This window comes from Gobio gobio, assembly GCF_949357685.1.
Source record: "Gobio gobio genome assembly, chromosome: 19".
NCBI lineage: Eukaryota > Metazoa > Chordata > Actinopteri > Cypriniformes > Gobionidae > Gobio > Gobio gobio.
In genome coordinates, this window is record NC_137112.1 from 49,169,178 (window position 1) to 49,190,148 (window position 20,971).

General features: G+C 41.0%; 1 protein-coding gene across 1 annotated transcript; it reads left to right on the top strand.

The window, feature by feature from the left end:
• Window positions 1–1,226: 1,226 nt before the first annotated feature.
• Window positions 1,227–13,343, top strand: nrtn (neurturin; the record flags this gene model as incomplete). The annotated part of the gene is made up of 2 exons (XM_079844524.1): window positions 1,227–1,482; window positions 12,916–13,343. Exons 1-2 carry the CDS (start codon window positions 1,257–1,259, stop codon window positions 13,341–13,343), a joined length of 654 nt encoding a protein of 217 aa, XP_079700650.1. The 5' UTR covers window positions 1,227–1,256.
• Between the last annotated feature and the right edge of the window lie 7,628 nt (window positions 13,344–20,971).

Below are 20,971 nucleotides of genomic sequence, written 5' to 3' on the forward strand. Positions count from 1 at the left end.
GCAGTTCTCATGTTCACGTCCAGCTCCTCATTGTTTAAATATCAAATGCACTGGCGCATCTGTTCACACACACACAAACACACTCTGATTATTACACACACAGGGACGCACAGCACACACACACTCTGATTATTACACACACAGGGACGCGCAGCAGCACACACACACACACACACACACACACACACACACACACACACACTCTGATTATTACACACACAGGGACGCGCAGCAGCACACACACACACACACACACACACACACACACACACACACACTCTGATTATTACACACACAGGGACGCGCAGCAGCACACACACACACACACACACACACACACACTCTGATTATTACACACACAGGGACGCGCAGCAGCACACACACACACTCTGATTATTACACACACAGGGACGCGCAGCAGCACACACACACACACACACACACACACACACACTCTGATTATTACACACACAGGGACGTGCAACAGCACACACACACACTCTGATTATTACACACACACAGGGACGCGCAGCAGCACACACACACACACACACACACACACTCACACTCTGATTATTACACACACAGGGACGTGCAACAGCACACACACACACACACACTCTGATTATTACACACACACAGGGACGCGCAGCACACACACACACACACACACACACACACACTCACACTCTGATTATTACACACACAGGGACGGTGTCACAACTTCTCATTTTCCGTCGGTCTTAGCACACGATGGAACTACAGAAGAGTCGAGTTTTAAACAGGAGAAATATGGAAACTCTTTGGTCATTTTTGAGCGAGATGCTAACGGCCTAATCAGAGTCAATGATCTATGCTAAGCTATGCTAACAGTGTAGACCCGAAGATCGGCTCAAAACGGTCAAACTCAACGGTTTAACTCTAGAGGAGTCGGAGAATGAGCCTGTTTTAACAAACAGTGGCGTGTTCCTTTAACTTTAGTTAAACTATTAACATGCTTAGCTGGCCAGGGGGTTATGATTCTGGTGGTTAGCTTTAGCTGTTAGCTCCTGCTAGAACATCATTATTAGACCATTATGGCGATAAAACATTTTTTTTTTCAATGATGATCATTCAGTAGTAGCGTATATTCTTTACTTGTGTATATGTGTGATGACAAAATCTAAATAACCAGCAGTAAAACAGTGTTTGCTTTACGTTTTGAGTGATGGTGTTTGGCTGTTTTGCAGGGGCCCAATGCTTCTCCTCATTCTAAGATGAAGTTATGGAAGTTTTCTGCCCTCGGCCTGATTCTCTGTGGTGCTGCACTCCTCCTGCTCGTCCTTAAAGCCACGCCCTCTTCCAGAGCCCCGCCCCCTCCCCCCCACCGCAGAGCTTCATCTTCATCGTTCTCACCGCCATCATCTTCACCTTCCATTGGGGTTGTTGGGCGGCAGCGGAGGGTCAGATCAGCTGACGGAGGAAACTCTTTCGTGTCAGAATGTAAGATCATCAGCCCTTATGTTCTCTTGTGTTTGTGTTGATTATAGCGCGACGTATATCTTTGTTTAAATCAGATTGCATTTAGCATGCAGGCCACCCAGACATTTTATATGTCAGATTAGACTACACAAAAGAAGAATTTAACCATAAATCTGATAACCAGAATATTCCCTGCAGGTCAAAATCACTGGCCAACAAACAGAATTTAAAAAAGAGATTGTTTTCAAACAGGTTTTCGTCTGTATTTTAGGTCAAATGTGTTTCTACTACACGCTCTTTTACTTAGGTTTGCACAGACACTAAAATGTAAATGTATTATTGACAGCAAAGGTAAATATTACACAGCTTTACATGTGTACAAATGTTCACGAATCTACGAATATTGTATTCATGACCAATGATAAATAGATATAGAGATTTGTTTCGATTTTGGAAAGAGTTAAGGGATCTAAAATATATCTATAAATCCGTAAAAATGTTGCCAACATTATATTCATATGTTATGTTGCTGTTCTGCCCTTCAGGCATTTAAGTTTAATTTTTATGCATTTAATTTAGTATACTTTCAGTTTCATGCAGACTCTTATTTTGACGTTTGTTTACTGAGTTAAAACCGGAAGTAGGAAATCGCGTGAGAAACGGCAGACTGGTAAAAAATGCAGACGTTCATTGTGCCAGGAAAAATGCATACTGCCCGTTGATTCCCCAGCAGAAGCATCGCTTGTATGTATATAATCTATGTTCTGACTAAGTTAACTTTTAAGCATATTGATTTCATGCTGTAAAAGTAATGTTCATTGAAACTAGGTGATTTAGCTAATTTCAGTATCTTGTTGTTTGTTTCCTAGTTTCACTCTCTCATCTCTCATCTCTCATCTCTCATCTCTTATCTCTCATCACTCATCTGATATGTATGGATTCAGTACAATGTGAAGAAAATAAATCTGCATACAAAGAACTAAGGATTTCTTCATGTTCATGAATAGAGAGAGTTTAGCTCACTGTTTAGTTGGAGTTGCTACACCTCAATGAGAACAGTACAGTGAAAAAGCGTAATCCAGCTGAAGTTTCAACGTCTTGAGAAGCAAGTTAGTAAAATGGAATTAGAAAGGACTGACAATGCATCTGCGCACACAAGAAAATCAAAGAGCTCTCACTCATCGGCATCGAGTGCTGCAGTAAGGGCGCGCGCTAAAGCAGAGGCGGCGAAGGCACGAGCAGCGTTTGCTGAGAAGGAAGCAGAGCTAAAGGTACAAAGGGCAGAAAAGGAAGCAGAGCTACAATTAGGAAAAGCAAAGCTGGAAGCTGAACTAGGTGCACTTGAACTTCAAAGAGAGGCGGCTGCAGCCATTGCCCAAGCCGAGGCATTAGAAGCGGCCGAACTAGATCTAGAAGATTCAGTCAAGACTGATGTATCTTCTCAAGCAAATTTACAAAACGAAATTGTAACACGCACTGAAGAATATATTGAAGCGCAAGCTGCACATAGCGTAGCACGACATCAAGCATCTGCCCATGCAAAATTACCTGAGGCAGCATTGTCAGAAGGGAGCTACATCACATGGAATCCTCTACCAGAACGCAAATTACAGTTACAGGAAGGGCAAGAAGAGGTTGAAACTCATAACAGACCATCTGAGCATAACGCAGCTCCGAAAAGGCCATTTTTCAGCAATCATGCTAAATTCAGGGATGTAACCCACATCAGCACACCACTTAATGGAGGTCATACAGGTCTGGTAAGATATGATGGACATCATACAACACCTGCTAGTGACAGTAGATACCCCGTAAAATCCAAGACAATACATCATCCTCTCAAATCACCACTTAAGGCAACAGCTCCATCATATGTGCCTGTGTATGCACCATCCATCCCAAGCGTGACACCTGAAACAGAACACCTGGCACGTTACCTGGCTCGGCGTGATTTAGTAAGTACAAGTCTCTGCCAATTCGATGATAAACCTGAAAATTATTTAGCATGGCAATCATCATTCAGTAATGCTACTACGGGCTTAGGACTCACCTCCACTGAAATGTTAGATTTGCTGATTAAATGGCTCGGACCAGAGTCTGTGAAGCACATCAAAAGGATTCGCTCTGTGCATGTCGGCAACCCAGATGTAGCACTTAAAAAGGCCTGGGATCGCCTCCAAGAGTGCTACGCTGCACCTGAAGTAATGGAGAAGTCTCTTTTTAAGAGATTGGATGAATTCCCAAGAATATCAACCAAAGATTACGGGAAGCTGAGAGACCTAGGCGATCTTCTTATGGAACTCCAGGGTGCCAGAGAAGAAGGTTACCTCACAGGATTGGCCTATCTGGATACGGCCAGGGGCATTGGGCCCATAGTGGAGAAACTCCCTCACGGGCTACAGGAGAAATGGCTCTCAGTCGGCTCAAGATTTAAAGAAGATAACAATGGCTATTTCCCCCCATTCGATTACTTTGCCGATTTCATCTGCCACGAAGCACGACGGAGGAATGATCCCAGTTTCATCCTTCTATCCTCCAGCAACATCGGACTGAAGTCAGACAAAGTAGTCTCAAATAATTATGGAAGAAAAATATCCGTTCATAAGACAGACATCTCTTCGGGCAAAGACCCACCTGCGAACTCACCGGAGAGAAAGCTCGGTGGGTCAGAGAAAAACTGTCCCATTCACGACAAACCACATTCTCTAAGGAAATGCAGAGTGTTTAGAAGGAAGACGCTTGAAGAAAGAAAGAGCATTCTCAAGGAGAATGGAATTTGTTTCAAGTGCTGCACATCAGCTAGTCATCTTGCAAGAGACTGTAAGACAACAGTAAAGTGCATGGAGTGCGACAGCGACCGACATCATGCTGCAATGCATCCAGGTCCACCACCTCAAGTCTACAGAAGGCCTACACCCCCACCAGACAATGGCGGGGAGGAAAAGGAACATGCTAGCGACAGTACAACCATCTCCTCACACTGCACACAGGTATGTGGTCCAGAGCGAACGGCAAGATCCTGCTCGAAGATCTGTCTGGTGCGAATATACCCTCAAGGTCAACGTGAAAAGGCAACCAAGATGTACGTAATTTTGGATGATCAAAGTAACCGTTCATTGGTGCGATCAGATTTCTTCGAGCTTTTCAACATCAAGGGCCAACCATTCCCCTACTCACTGAAGACCTGTGCCGGATTGGTTGAGACATCAGGCAGAAAGGCAGAGGGTTTCCAGGTTGAATCGCTTGATGGGCAGACTAGCCTATTGCTACCACCGCTAATTGAGTGTAATGACATTCTCAATGATCGCTCTGAAATACCGACACCTGATGCAGCCCGTCATCATCCACACCTACGAAGTATAGCAGCACACATACCAGAACTCGACCCCAAGGCGGAAATCCTCATCTTGCTAGGCAGAGACATTGTGAGAGTCCATAAAGTCAGACGGCAAGTGAGCGGACCTCACAACGCCCCCTTTGCACAAAGATTGGATTTGGGATGGGTCCTGATAGGAGACGTGTGCCTAGGGAATGCACATAAACCAGCTGTGAGCGCGTTCAAGACATGTGTGCTAGACAATGGCCGACCCTCCATTCTAAGACCATGTGAAAGCTTCATGAAGCTGACCGAAGATGTGTCCCATGGCAGGGAGCAGAAGAACAATTCACACAAGGCATCGTTGGAGGCCCTTGGACTACAGGTTTTCAACGAGACTGAGTCCGATAACAAACCCGCCCCATCCATGGAGGACACAATCTTTTTGGAAATCATGGACCAAGAAATGTATAGAGACAAGTCAAACAACTGGGTCGCTCCTCTCCCCTTTAGAGTTCCCCGTCAACGTTTGTCCAACAATCGTGAACAGGTGTTCACTCGCTTCACCTCCCTGGAGAAAACGCTGCAGAGGAAAACTGAGATGAGAGACCAGTTTCTAGAATTCATGAAGAAAATATTTGACAACAAACATGCAGAAGTGGCTCCTCCTCTGGAGGAGAATGAAGAGTGTTGGTACCTGCCTACTTTCGGAGTCTACCACCCGCAAAAGCCTGGAAGCATCCGTGTGGTGTTTGACTCCAGCGCAAAGTACTTCGGCACATCTCTAAATGGTGTTCTTCTATCAGGCCCAGACCTCAATAACTCACTCATTGGGGTGTTGATCCGTTTTCGCAAGGAACAGGTAGCAGTGATCGCTGACATACAGCAGATGTTCCACTGCTTTCTTGTCCGCAGAGACCACAGGAACTACCTGAGGTTTTTGTGGTACAGAGACAATGATATGTCTAAGGACATCATCGACTACAGGATGAGGGTCCATGTTTTCGGCAACAGTCCGTCACCATCTGTAGCCATCTACGGACTAAGGAGAGCCATCCATGAAGGTGCACTCAAACATGGAAAAGACACGGTCCAGTTTGTCGAACGCCATTTTTACGTAGATGATGGGCTCATCAGTGTGCCAACTGAAGCTGAAGCCATCAGTCTCCTACAGAGAACGCAGACCTCTCTCAGTGAGTCAAACCTGAGGCTTCACAAGTTTGCCTCAAACAGTGAAGCCGTCCTTCAGGCCTTTGCACCAGAGGACAGAGCAGTTAAGAAAGACCTCGACCTTAGTGGTGAAGCTACAACAGTGCAACGCAGTTTGGGACTGCTGTGGGAGACAACGAAAGACACTTTCACATTCACAGTCTCAGAGCACAAGAAACCCTTCACTCGCAGGGGAGTCCTGTCAACAGTGAATAGCGTCTTTGATCCTTTAGGCATGGTTGCACCGGTGACTATTGAAGGCAAAAGTCTCTTGAGGGAACTCAGTGTTAACACATGTGACTGGGATGCTCCTCTTCCAGAACAAAAGCTGAAGCAATGGGAAGTATGGAGTGAGTCACTGCATGACCTAAGCAAGCTGCACATCCCACGTTCATACACTGCAACGTCACTTTCCAATGCTGTACACACAGAGCTATGTGTGTTCTCTGATGCGTCCACAAAGGCCATTGGAGTGGTTGCATATCTCAGGACCATTCAAGCTGAGGGACAAGTTGAAGTAGGATTCATTTTAGGGAAGGCTAAGCTGGCCCCATAGTCCGAACCTACCATTCCTTGGTTGGAATTGTGTGCCGCTGTATTAGCCGTGGAAGTCGCCGAACTCATCCAAGATGAACTGGACCTGAAGCTTGATGCAATCAAGTTCTATTGTGACAGCAAGGTCGTGCTTGGATACATTCACAATCAGACAAAACGCTTCTACGTCTACGTTCATAATCGAGTCAGACGAATTTGTCAGTCCACAAGACCTAACCAATGGTTTTATGTCAACACAGAGGACAACCCGGCTGACCACGCATCCAGGTCAGTTCCTGCGTCCCAACTGACAAAGACTAAGTGGTTCACTGGACCAGCCTTTTTACACCAGCCAAATTCATCTGACATGGATACAGGCAGGACGTTTGAACTTGTTAACCCAGAATCAGACATGGAAATACGACCTGAAGTGAGTAGTTTTCTTACTCAGATACGAAACCGAGGCCTTACCACCACACGGTTTCAGCGCTTTTCATGCATGCGCTCCCTCACCAGGGCTATTGCCCTACTCATCCACATAGCCAGAACTTACAGACACAACAACTCCAGTGAATGTAAAGGATGGCACCACTGCAACCTCCCACGCACACCGGATGAGTTGTCGCAGGTGAGACACATCATCATCAGAGCCGCACAGGAAGATGTCTTTGCAAAAGAGCTCACAGCACTTGAGTTTGGACAAGCTGTAACCAAGGACAGTTCCCTTCACAAGCTCAGACCTGTTCTTGTAGGTCATCTGATTTGTGTTGGTGGCAGATTAAAACACGCTGACTTGAGTACTCAGGAAAAAAACCCCATCATCCTGCCCAAGACCAGCCACGTTTCTCTGCTGTTGGTGCGACAGTATCATGAAGAGGTAAAGCATCAAGGCCGTCACTTCACCGAAGGGGCCCTGAGAGCAGCGGGCTTCTGGGTCATAGGTGGAAAACGACTTATTGCCTCTGTCTTACACAAATGTGTAGTGTGCCGAAAGTTACGACGAAGAACAGAGGAACAACTTATGGCAGACTTACCTCCAGAACGCTTGCACACATGGCCACCTTTCACCTATGTAGGAGTGGATGTGTTCGGACCATGGCAAATTGTTTCCAGGCGTACACGAGGTGGACAGGCCCAAAGCAAAAGATGGGCGATGCTCTTCTGCTGTATGAGCTCTAGAGCCGTGCACATTGAGATCATCGACTCCCTAGACACGTCCAGTTGCATTAATGCATTGAGACGTTTCTTTGCCATACGGGGACCTGCGAAGCAGATAAGATCAGACTGTGGAACAAACTTTGTAGCCGCTGCAAAAGAACTGGGACTAAGCCGACAACAACCTGACATCACAGTGCAGAACTTCTTGAGTCAACAGGGGTGCTCATGGGTGTTTAATCCTCCTCATGCGTCCCATATGGGAGGATCATGGGAACGTCTGATAGGCCTATCTAGACGGATCCTTGATGCAATCCTGCTCCGAGAGAACATCCAACTCACCCACGACGTCCTGTGCACACTCATGATGGAAGTGACTGCGATAATCAATGCCAGACCTCTCGTTCCAGTCTCCAATGACCCAGAATCACCGTTCATATTGTCTCCTGCAATGATACTTACCCAGAAGGTTGGGGTTGCCCCACCGCACGGAGACTTCACAGACAAGGACCTTCTCAGCAGACAATGGAAACAAGTCCAAGCTCTCGCTGACAGATTCTGGCGTCGCTGGCGTCAGGAGTTCCTCCCCACTCTGCAAGTCCGCCGGAAATGGAGAGATTCCCAACGGGATCTGAAAGAAGGGGACATTGTGCTCCTGAAGGATAGTCAAGCTGCACGTAACGCGTGGCCTATGGCAAGGATCACAGCTGTCTTCCCTGGGAGAGACAGCAAAGTAAGGAAGGTGGAGCTCAGGACATCGGATCAAGGTTCTGCAAAGGTGTTCTTGAGACCAGTGTCAGAAGTAGTTCTTCTTCTGCCCAAAGACTGAAAGTTCAGAGACATTTGATTGAGTTAATAGTGACCTTTAAGGTCAGACGGGGAGTGTTCTGCCCTTCAGGCATTTAAGTTTAATTTTTATGCATTTAATTTAGTATACTTTCAGTTTCATGCAGACTCTTATTTTGACGTTTGTTTACTGAGTTAAAACCGGAAGTAGGAAATCGCGTGAGAAACGGCAGACTGGTAAAAAATGCAGACGTTCATTGTGCCAGGAAAAATGCATACTGCCCGTTGATTCCCCAGCAGAAGCATCGCTTGTATGTATATAATCTATGTTCTGACTAAGTTAACTTTTAAGCATATTGATTTCATGCTGTAAAAGTAATGTTCATTGAAACTAGGTGATTTAGCTAATTTCAGTATCTTGTTGTTTGTTTCCTAGTTTCACTCTCTCATCTCTCATCTCTCATCTCTCATCTCTTATCTCTCATCACTCATCTGATATGTATGGATTCAGTACAATGTGAAGAAAATAAATCTGCATACAAAGAACTAAGGATTTCTTCATGTTCATGAATAGAGAGAGTTTAGCTCACTGTTTAGTTGGAGTTGCTACACCTCAATGAGAACAGTACAGTTGCTATAGCTGTAAATACATAATACAACTTATGTTTTTCATGCTGCCAGTAAGTCCATACACTCTCAGAAAAAGAGGTACAGTGGAGGTACAATTTTATTCCTTGGGGGCAAAACGTATAACCAAACCTTTAAAAGGTACACAATTGGTCCTTAGGGTACAATTTTACCATTGTTTTCCTCTACGAGATTCACTGTCCTGCAGAGTTTGGCTCTATAGAAGCTCTTATTGAGAATTAACAGAGGTTTAGATGTTGATGTTTTATTGAGTCACCATTATGGAGATCAGTGTTCCTTTAGTTGGCCAGTTTGACTCTTGGCTTTAATGTGAGTTTGTGGTTTTCGTTACAGTGTTAACCAGGGGCGTTGGTAACACTTTACTTTAGGGTCCAATTCTCCCTATTAACTAGTAGCTTATAAGTATGCATATTAGGATATTGGCTGTTTATTATTACTTATACCTATAAAGCAAATTTTAATGCCTTATTCCGCATGACCATATTATACATCCCTTAATCATACAATGTAGGCAGGTTTATAATCACTGAGATCCCAAATGTGAAGTTAGGGGGGTTTGGCCCCTCGAGAACATTTTTATTTCCATGATCTACATATGTGCATTTTAAGATGTTCTGAACGCCAAACAATGAGATAACAATAACTTGAACACCATGTCAGTGCAGATATGACTGATACAGTTTTTCCATTTTTGTCAGTGAAGAAAGTAAACATGTTTAACTGATATTTATATGTTTTATGAATATTTTTTGTAGACATGTTAATTTACTGAAGGCTAACAGTAAAGCTAGGTAACTAAATTTATTAAATTAATTCACAATATGCACACATTCATTACTAATCTTATGCCCAATACAGGCTGAAAAAAACTGAGCTGTTTTATTTACTGTATTTACTATTAAATTTACAATATGCACACATTTATTACTATTATTACTTTTATAATATAATTAACAAACAATAAATATTAACAATGACATTACATAGGCCTATTTCAAATCAAAATGGCGAAATTAGACAAGTTTATTCATTTGCGTGAATATTTTTGTCATTTGTTTAACATTTCTGAATTACATATTTTCTGGCGACTGACACTAGAGGTTGCAGCCTTTAGCCAGCTTGTTAGAGCGTCCGACTCTCATGCCGGCGGACCCGGGTTCGAGTGAAATGTCGTAATTACCGTAATGATTCTGAACTGTAAAAAGCCTTTATGTGCTTGTAGAAATTGTAATTACAACGTGTTACTCATAATTTCCTGAGAGCTACGACTTGTACCGCTCTATCTGACACTTAAGGCGTGTTCGACTGTGCGGACCAATCAAACATCAAAGAGCACGAGAGCTTTATTTACGGTAATTACGACCTGCCGTGAACTCAGCATAAGTACATCGCTGGCACCAGTGGTCCCCATGATCAACTTAGCTCACAATGCTTTTGGGATTGTTTTGATAGCCAAGTCAGCCTATTGGCTTATAACTGGCACTCATTTGCGTCTTAATACCAAGTGGAAACTCTCGCTCGCTCGATTTCTGGGATATTATATATAATTTGCGGCCGTCAGGGAATCACTGTCAATATATGCAGGAGCCTCCTGGACCTTTCAGGAGAGGTGGGATGTCTGAGACATTCAAAGGGTTGAAAAGCAAAAATATGAAGCTTGCATTTGTTAATATTGTGTACACAAATGTAATTTCAGCTGTAAAGTTTAGGTTAAAGCGTGGTTGCAAATCAAGTTGAATGCAGGATCTAAACGCAAACAATTTTTAGTTTATTTTAACAAAGAACTCAGGACCGAATAACCTCCTAAACACAACAATAACTGACCTGAGCTAAACACAGAGCTTAAATACAGGGACTATTGGTTGAACAAGTGACAAGAATACAATCAGATACGAAGGAAAACTGGGTCAAATGAACAGATGAAACGTGAATTGAACACAATGAAAACTAATCTGAACAACAGAATACAAAACTGTGACATTATGTCAATATCTTGCCTCATATACTTCCATGGTTGCACTTTATTTTACAGTGTGTGTATTTACTTGTACTTATAGTATAGGGGGAGAGTCTCAATTTGTGTAAATCCACTTGGGCTTTGAGTATTTATTTCCCCCCACATTAATTTCACATGTCTAGTACAAATATGTGGTTTTGTTTCATTAATGCAGTGTATACTTTTTTCTTGACTTACCTCGAAAGAACGGAAGTGAAATGTGACAATATGCCCCGTAGATGTGTACATTATAACATGAGCATATGACAGTCAATAAAATACAATTATTAACTTGTTCATATAAAATAATCACATTTTTTAATAGTTAAAAGTAGGGCTGTCAAAAGATTAATCGCATCCAAAATAAAAGTTTGTGTTTACATAATATATGTGTGTGTTCTCTGTTAATTATTATTTATATATAAATACACACACATTCATGCACTTAAGATTTTTTTTTTTTTTTTTATAAAATATTTATATTTATATATATTATATAAATGTATATACATGCAAATATTTCTTAAATATATACATGAATGTGTGTGTATTTCTATATAAATAATAATTAACAGAGTACACACACATATATTATGTAAACACAAACTTTTATTTTGGATGCGATTAATCGCGATTAATCTTTTGACAGCCCTAGTTAAAAGTAAACTAATGTTTGAGTTTGACAACAAACATTGCTAAATACAGCCATACAGCAGAGTTCAAAACATGATAATAATTAATAACTTATGGTTTGCTAATAGAGTTCATAAAAGTATAGAATAGAGTAGCATAGTTCTACTAGGGGCTCAAGTGGAAATAAAGCGTCTAACATGTGTTTAATAATAAGTGTTTATCGATTAGGGGTTGGTAAACAGACATGTGCTGAATGTTAGAGACGATAAAAGTGAGTGGGTCCAATTAGCCTGGCGTGGCCATACTCAATTCTAGTCAGAATATGAGTCTGGTACCGCTCCATTGAGCTTTGATTATGGGGCGTGTTTCAACCGGATAGACCCACAACCAATCAGAGCAACGGAGCGACGCGTAACGTTAGTTGTCAAATGTCAACAGAACTCAACTGCACTGTGTTGCCAAGTCCGTGTTTTTCTCCATGTCCGCGGGTTGAAGCGACCCCAATTATGTGCTTATATAAACCCAGGAATGCGAATTTTAGCAGGCAACCTTGCCAAAATAACATATTTTGCCAACCAAATGCCATTTTTTTCCGGAGAACCCCCCGGAAAGTTATAGTTTTGGGCTATAGTTTTGAGTAGCAATTGTGCGCGACATTGCAAAAACACTTGGCAACCCTGTCTGCACGCACGCTGGATTAAGTAACGTTACAAGAAAAAGATGAGTGTAAACGATCTTTGGCAGTAATAAAATTATTTAAGGATACACAGAGTACTTACCAACTCGATCATCGTTTCTGAGAGAAATAGTGAAGGTGAACGCATATACGAACAAGTTCTCCAGTTTAGGATAAGAGCAAATTCAACCCAAGAGCCTTCGATGACGTGGATGATTACGCTACTGTTGATCATCTGTCCATCATCGTCTAAAGCCCGCCCTGACAATTTCATTGGTCCGAACAGTTTCTGTTCGGGCATAATTCCTCCTCTATGGAGCGAGTCCAGACCGAACTGCCAGAGCAAAACATTTTGTGGGCGGGGCTAAATTCGGCTGGCATCCAGGCTAGGGTCCAATATCATTGATCGTAAAGAGTGGGTGGGTCTTGTCACATACAATGGTTCCGACGCCCATGGTTGAAACAATGCATTGAAAGTAATTATCCCTCTTTTGTCCTCAGTCATGGAGATGTTCCAGAGCTTCACCGAGGGCGAGCTGAAGCAGGTCATCGGGACACTGGTGGAAAGGAAAGCCCGTAGAGATGCCCAGCAGAGCAAAAGGACTAAGCGGGCGAAGAAGCGGGCGAAGCCCTGCTCTCTGCGGGAGGTGGAGGTGACGGTCAGCCAGCTGGGGCTGGGCTACATCAGCGATGAGACGATAGTCTTCCATTACTGCAGTGGGAAGTGCACCACTAGCCGCAAAAACTATGACCTGACGCTGGCCTTCATGAAGCGCTCGCGGATGCTCACGAAGGACCAGAAGGACAAGGCGCGTCACAGCCCCTGCTGTCGGCCCACCGCTTATGAGGAGGACATCTCCTTCCTCGACAACTTCAATCAATACCACACAATACAAGAGTTTTCAGCCCAGGCGTGTGGATGCGTCTGACTGCGCAAAACATTTCTCAAGACATATTTAAATGAACAATAGAGACCCCTAATTCTGAGAAACACGTCTTTGTCTTTGGCTTAAAGGGATAGGATAAAAATGAACATTAGCCCATGATTTACTCTCCATCAAGTCATCCGAGGTGTGTGTGACATTCTTCATTCAGATGAATAAAATCTGAGTTATATTACAAAAGTCCAGGCTAATCCAAGCTTTAGAATAGCAGTAATAGTTGCTCTGTTTTTGAAGTCCATAAAAAGCACATCTGTCCGTCATATAACTGCTCCAGCGGCTCTGGGGTGTTAATAAAGGCCTTCTGAAGCGAATCAACGCGTTTGTGTAAGAAAAATATCCATATTTAAAACTTTATAAATAGGGCTGTCAAAAGATTAATCGCATCCAAAATAAAAGTTTGTGTTCACATAATATATGTGTGTGTACTCTGTTAATTATTATTTACACAAGCATGTATATATTTAAGAAAAAAATATAATTTTTATATATAAAACATATTATAGATTATATAAATGTATATACATTGCAATATTTCTTAAATATATACATGAATGTGTGTGTATTTATATATAAATAATAATTAACAGAGTACACACACATATATTATGTAAACACTAACTTTTATTTTGGATGCGATTAATCGCGATTAATCTTTTGACAGCCCTGTTTATAAAGTAAACTTTCGGCCTCCGCCTTCTGTGGAAAAGTGTTGAATGTTGAAAGTGAAACTCAAGATGCGTTCGTGACGTCATGACCTGGTCGCGTTAGTCTTTCCATCCGCAGGGGAACTTTCAACAATATTTCCATAAATTGAACAGGGAAGACGGTCAACACTCAACAAAACGTCCTCATTGTGCTGAGAAAGCAAAGGAACCGACATGTAAATGAAAGAGTCTCTAGTATTTCAATCAAAACATTCCCACAAATCAAGTTCAAACGAACATATTGGTTATGATAAACATCTACCTCAGCTTTAATATAGTCGAGAATACTAATAAAGAATAATAATAATCTACTAAAAGCTGGAATACATACACACAACTTTTAAAATGCGAACTGAAGTCACACTTGGCCGAAAGTTTACTTGATAAAGTTTTAAATATGGATATTTTTCTTCCACAAACGCATCGATTCGCTTCAGAAGGCCTTTATTAACACCCCAGAGCCGCTGGAGCAGTTATATGATGGACAGATGTGCTTTTTATGGACTTCAAAAACAGAGCAACTATTACTGCTATTATAAAGCTTGGATTAGCCTGGACTTTTGTAATATAACTCAGATTTTATTCGTCTGAAAGAAGAATGTCATACACACCTCGGATGACTTGAGGGAGAGGAAATCATGGGCTAATTTTCATTTTTTGGTGAACTATCCCTTTAAAGCATACGAGAGCGTATGTCTTCCATTGCCTTTACGAAAAATGCTTGGCATACTCGTCAAACGTATCATGCAAAGAGTAATTACTCCCATGTTTAGTGGTTGCTCATGAGATGCTGCTGTATGTCTTATTGCCTTCATGGGTCTATTTCAGATAGCTTGGGGAAATGTTGGAGCTTAAATGCAGAACACCTCTAGAAAATGAATTCAGGGCTTCGGTGAACAAAGCAAAATACACAAAGGCACACCCAACACTCAACAAAACGTCCTCATTGTGCTGAGAAAGCAAAGGAACCGACATGAAAAATGAAAGCGTCTCTAGTATTTCAATCAAAACATTCCCACAAATCAAGTTCAAACGAACATATTAGTTATGATAAACATCTACCTCAGCTTTGATATAGTCGAGAATACTAATAAAGAATACTAATAATCTACTAAAAGCTGGAATACATACACACGACTTTTCAAATGCGAACTGAAGTCACACTTGCCAACTTTTTAAAAGCTGAGACTACCAGTCGTTCTGAACACAACAAACTCAAGGAGACATAAAAACAATATCCCTGTTTCAGAATACGTCTTGTAGGCGGAGAACAGTATGAGTAGTGTGTCTGAATTCACAGTATTTTTGAAAGAATAATGGACACTTCCCAGAACATACTTTTTTTAACATTTGCAATACAAGTTTCAAAACCAAATGTAGTTCCTACTATACACAGTATGCGATTTCAGACATTGCGGATGTGTTCTAAAATCAGAGTAAAATATCAAACAATTTTGATATCCAGTTACGTTAAGTGCGACTATCCTGTGTCAATTCTGACTGCCTAAACCAGGGGTCTCCAAACTCACAATCCTGCAGAGTTTAGCTCCAACCCCAATTAAACACACCTGAACCAGCTAATCAAGGTCTAACTAGGGCCTTGTAAGCATAGATATCCATAATAAAGGCTAGATGTCTTACGGCGGAGTGTCTAACATCATCAGCAGCGGCCATCTTGTCTTCACCGGCGGCCATCTTGTCACAGGCAAGCTTTCTGGCGAGTGATCTGAACACAAATACTCTTATCTCGCTGACATCTTGACGCATTTACAAATGGTTTGGTTTCTTACGTGGCTATAATTCTGGATGCTTGAAGAAATTATTCATAAGTATGCAGTGTCATAACTACATCTCTGACGTTTGTAACAAACCATACAGTTTGAAAATCGGTCGAAAATTGAGCAAGTTATGGTTATTTAAAAAGTACATGCACCATTAAAACACAATGTTATTGTGACAATATGGCCGCCAGGTGCAGACGTCGACCTCCATTGGCCAGCAGCGCGGCTACGAGACATCTAGCCTTTATTATGAATATCTATGCTTGTAAGAGTCTGATTGGCTGGTTCAGGTGTGTTTATTTGGGGTTGGAGCTAAACTCTGCAGGACTGAGTTTGGAAACCCCTGGACTAAACCAAACGGACTGGTTCTGATTGTTTTGCAAATAGCATTGATAAAATAATTTGCAACAGTTGTGTAGTGTATTCCAGCCTTTAAAACCAACCTGATCGATTTAAATTGTCGCAAAAAAAAAAATACGTAGGATTGGTTCCAAATGATGAAATTTGATATATTTATGAAACAATACTACAGTGTCAATCTCATGGAAATTCATAACTATTTTACGTTTTGGTGAATAGGTGGCTAATTCGTATAAATTCCTACGATCTGCTTCTGCCCTATTGTTTGGGGTGGACATTCGCGCTTACTTTTTTGTTACAAAATATGTCACACACTCGGCGCAATGCGATGCCAGATGTGACGCGGGTGTGTTCTGCTGGTCTCCTGGGCCCGTATTCATAAAGATTCTAAGAGTCCTCTCAGAAAACTCCTAATTTAGCTTAAAAACTTTTACGTAGGAGTCTTAGCTTAAGAGCTATTCGGGACTGATCTGAGAGCAACTCTGAGCAAGGAAAATACAAAAGCTTTTATCTTAGTGAAGAGGCGGGGCTGACCCCGTTGCTACGCATGACACAGTCTTATGAAGGCTGTGATTGGTTGGTTGTCCAAAAAGGAGCGCTTTTAAGTATAGGGTCTATTCTAAGACTTTACTTTGAAATTACAAGCGCAAATTGTCCTATTTTACCGTTCTCTTTCACTCACACACACACACACATTATATATATGTATACTGAAAAAAATTATTATGGCCCGATTAAATTAAGCATAATTAATTTGTGCTCGTTTAAATAATTTAAATGTAGTTTTTTGATTTTAATTTGAAAAAATGAATTGGTTTTATGTGATGTTTTTGTTTAAATTGAGATCAAATAAATTGATTGCGACCACTTACGATAACATTTTTTAGTAAATTCATCAAAAAAAAATTTTCAGTGTATATAAATCCTTTTATTATTTACCATGCTGTTAATTTCCTATAAGGTATTTGATTGGCTTAGAATTATAAACTTTGTTCCACTCTTTCCAATTCCACTGATTGCTGGCATGTCTATTTAATTGGTGGTTTGAAAGTTGGTTTTAATGCAACAAACACGATCTAATCTAAAGCGTCTTATTAACTCACGATCATCCATCGTCTGCAACACATTTCTTCTCCCTCTTCGTCTTTCTGCCATTTTCTCCACTGCTAAAGAAACTCTTAAGCCTCTTAAAAGTCCTCGTCTGTGCTCCTAACAAATGTGACCTTAAGACCTCTTTTAAGGGTTAAGATGCTTTCTGAATTACTTTTTTCTTTACTAGGATTTTTTAGTTAATTTTAAGAGTAAACGCCCACATTTCTTAGAATTTTGTCACTAGGAGCTGCTCTTTGCATTGAGATTCTTTATGAATACGGGCCCTGGCTTTTAAAGGGAAAGGGAGATGAGACTCTGATTGGTTTATTGCTTGTTACGCCCAAAACACACCCATGTCTCATTAAGAGACGAGGGACGACCCTTTTAGACCACGCTGACCATTTATCCCATCATTAAACTAGCTAAAGTGTATTCGGACACACCCTAAGAGCTTCAGACCCTGACCTCAGATCAGTGGAATACGGCTCATATGTTTTTAAACAATTCATACGAAATGGCCACCTTGTAAAAAAAACTTTTTCCTGTGAGATCGGGGTGCAAGCTTCTCCAAATCTTCCTCTTTTTAGTGCATTGAAAATATTTGAATTATGCTTCGCCAAAACTTTACTAAAAATCCCAGGCCTGGACTGCTTTCATAAAGGCTTAGTTCCTCAAAACAGTCGCTCTCATTGACGCTTCCTCTCATCGTCAGAAGGTTTTCATTCTCAAAGATTCTTGGAAGTGCATTGGAATCGAAGGCAATCTGTGTATTCTCAGAGCGAGGTCTTCCCTTAGTTAACCTGACCAAATCCACTTGGTTTGTGTAAATCCTATAACAGATGAGTCTAATCCACTTAGCTCCTGTCAAGCCTTGGCCAAAAATACTGAGCACTAAAGAGGGAAGAACAAAACCTGCAAAAGCATCGAAATAAAACCGCATGATTTCAGCCCTAAACTCCACCGAAATAATCAGGCATTCAAGCAGACACACCAGTTAAACTAGGCAATCATGTTTGCATTGACATAAAAATAATACCATTTAATTATATTATATCACAGCTGCAATAAGATGTCAACAGATTGATAATCGCATGTAACATTACGACTAGGCCTCAGAGATGGCTCAGATTCCCGATGGTTGTCTTGTGCTCAGGAAGCAGATGAGTGACCCTTTAAGCCACACTTAAGTCTGATCAGTTCATTAAAGCACTGATGTAATTACAGGAGAGGACTTAAGCCCTAACGAGTGTGTGCTTACAGACTGTGCTGCTGTAACCACAGATATACATAATAAAGGCTAGATGTCTCGGCACCTGGTGGCCATCTTGTCACAGTCAGCTCGCTCACTCATAACATTGTGTTTTAATGGTGTGTGTACGATTTTCAAATTAATTTATCTACTGAATAATTTGTTCAAGCATCCAGAATTATAGCCACGTTAATAACGTTCGTCAGAAACCAAACCATTTGTAAATGCGTCCAGATTTCAGCGAGATAAGAGTATTTGTGTCTATATCACTCGCCAGAAAGCTTGCCTGTGACAAGATGGCCGCCGCTGATGGCGTTAAAGACTCCGCCGTAACACATCTAGCCTTTATTATGTATATCTATGGCTGTAAGAAACATTACAAATGGTTTTGATTTTGTATGTATTTTGTTTTTACATATGAACAAATATATATCTATAAAACCAAATGAAAGATTTATGCAATACACTTATGTAGTAATGTGCATGTATATGGTTGTAAGCATGCGGAACTAGAAGAATGGTCTAATTTCACCTCAGAATATTCTATATCCATGTTCATAATCAAATTCCCCAAGCAATCATTTGTTTGGTTCTCAAAAGTGTTTAAGCAATATCATGCAAGAGCGCTAGTACGATATTGCTTTTATCACATAAAGTTAAAGAGATAGTTCACCCAAGCCATTTCATAACTGTGACCCTGGACCACAAAACCAGTCTTTTTTTTTTAAATTGAGATTTATACATAACTAGGACAATATTTGGCCGAACTATTTGAAAATGTGTAATCTGAGGGTGCAAAAAAATCTAAATATTGATAAAATCTCCTTTAAAGTTGTCCAGATGAAGTCCTTAGCAATGCATATTACTACTAATAATTATTGATATGTTTACGGTATGAATATCTTCATGGAACATGATCTTAATATCCTGATGATTTTTGGCATATAAGAAAAATTGATAATTTTGACCCACAATGTATTGTTGTCCACAGATATACCAGTGAGATCATGACTGCTGTTGAGGTCAAACCTGTATGACTGACTTCCGTTCCATGTCCAAAAACAAACAATAATAATAATTTCTCAAAATATAATCTTTTATGATGATAAAATGGTCATTTTGGGTGAACTATCCCTTATTTTGTTTTAAAAAAATCACCTAAAATAGTACCTGATTTTATTCAAGTTAAAAACATTGACTGGCTTCATTGTTCTCACACACACACACACACACACACACACACACACACACACACACACACACACACACACACACACACACACACACACACACACACACACACACACACACACACACACACACACACACACACACACACACACACACACACACACACACACACACACACACACACACACACACACACACACACACACACACACACACACACACACACACACACACACACACACACACACACACACACACACACACACACACACACACACACACACACACACACACACACACACACACACACACCCTTTCAGCTCGAGCATTGTTGGACCCTGTTGACCAACTGCAATAAACTGATGCAATGCATCTATATAACAAATTATGTATATTTATTAAAGATTAAGTTATGGTATGTTTATTTATTTAGATGTAGAATCACTGACTTAACGAGAACATATTATTTATTAATTTTTTGGTGCCAAAAAGATCTCATATGTATTACATTCGATATATAACATGTTTAATAAACTGTATGAAACCAACACTGTGTGATTTATTACGCTGTCATGGTTTTACTATTTCTTTGTAATTGATATTACACTACTATTAAATTAATAAATATCAATGTGCATTGTACAGTAGCAGAAACATAATACGCGGTTATGTCTTTTTTTTTTTTTTTTAACCTGTCAGATTGTTACAAAAGCTGGACATTTTCCTGTTTTGTTTTCAGAATAGCAGAATGTGTGTGGTTATATTGCACCAGCTGGACAAGTGCTCGTGTGCTACTCTTGTCTAATCAATGTTATTTACATTTACATTCAGCAGATGCTTTTACCTAAAGCGACTTACTGTAATAAGTGTGTGTGACCCTCAGCATGTGCTGACCCCGCTTTGTGATTTTTCGTGGCCGAGTTGCTGTTGTTCCCAATTTGTTATAATCCCACTAATGCTGCGTTCACACCAAACGCAAATAGAGCGTCAAAATGGCGTCTTGTTTGACGCTTGAACATTTTGAATCCATCGTATAAATCAAGCATTTAAAGCAAAATAGACGTGAAATAAACCACAGATTTGAGCTTTAAACAACTACACTCTCATCTGGAAAAGTCTTAAAACTACATTTTGTGACACAATAACAGTAGTATTTTTAATTATGCGGGGTTTGTCATCATCACTTCACCACATGACAGCAGAGAGCAGCTCCTGATTGGTTAACAGGGCGCGAAT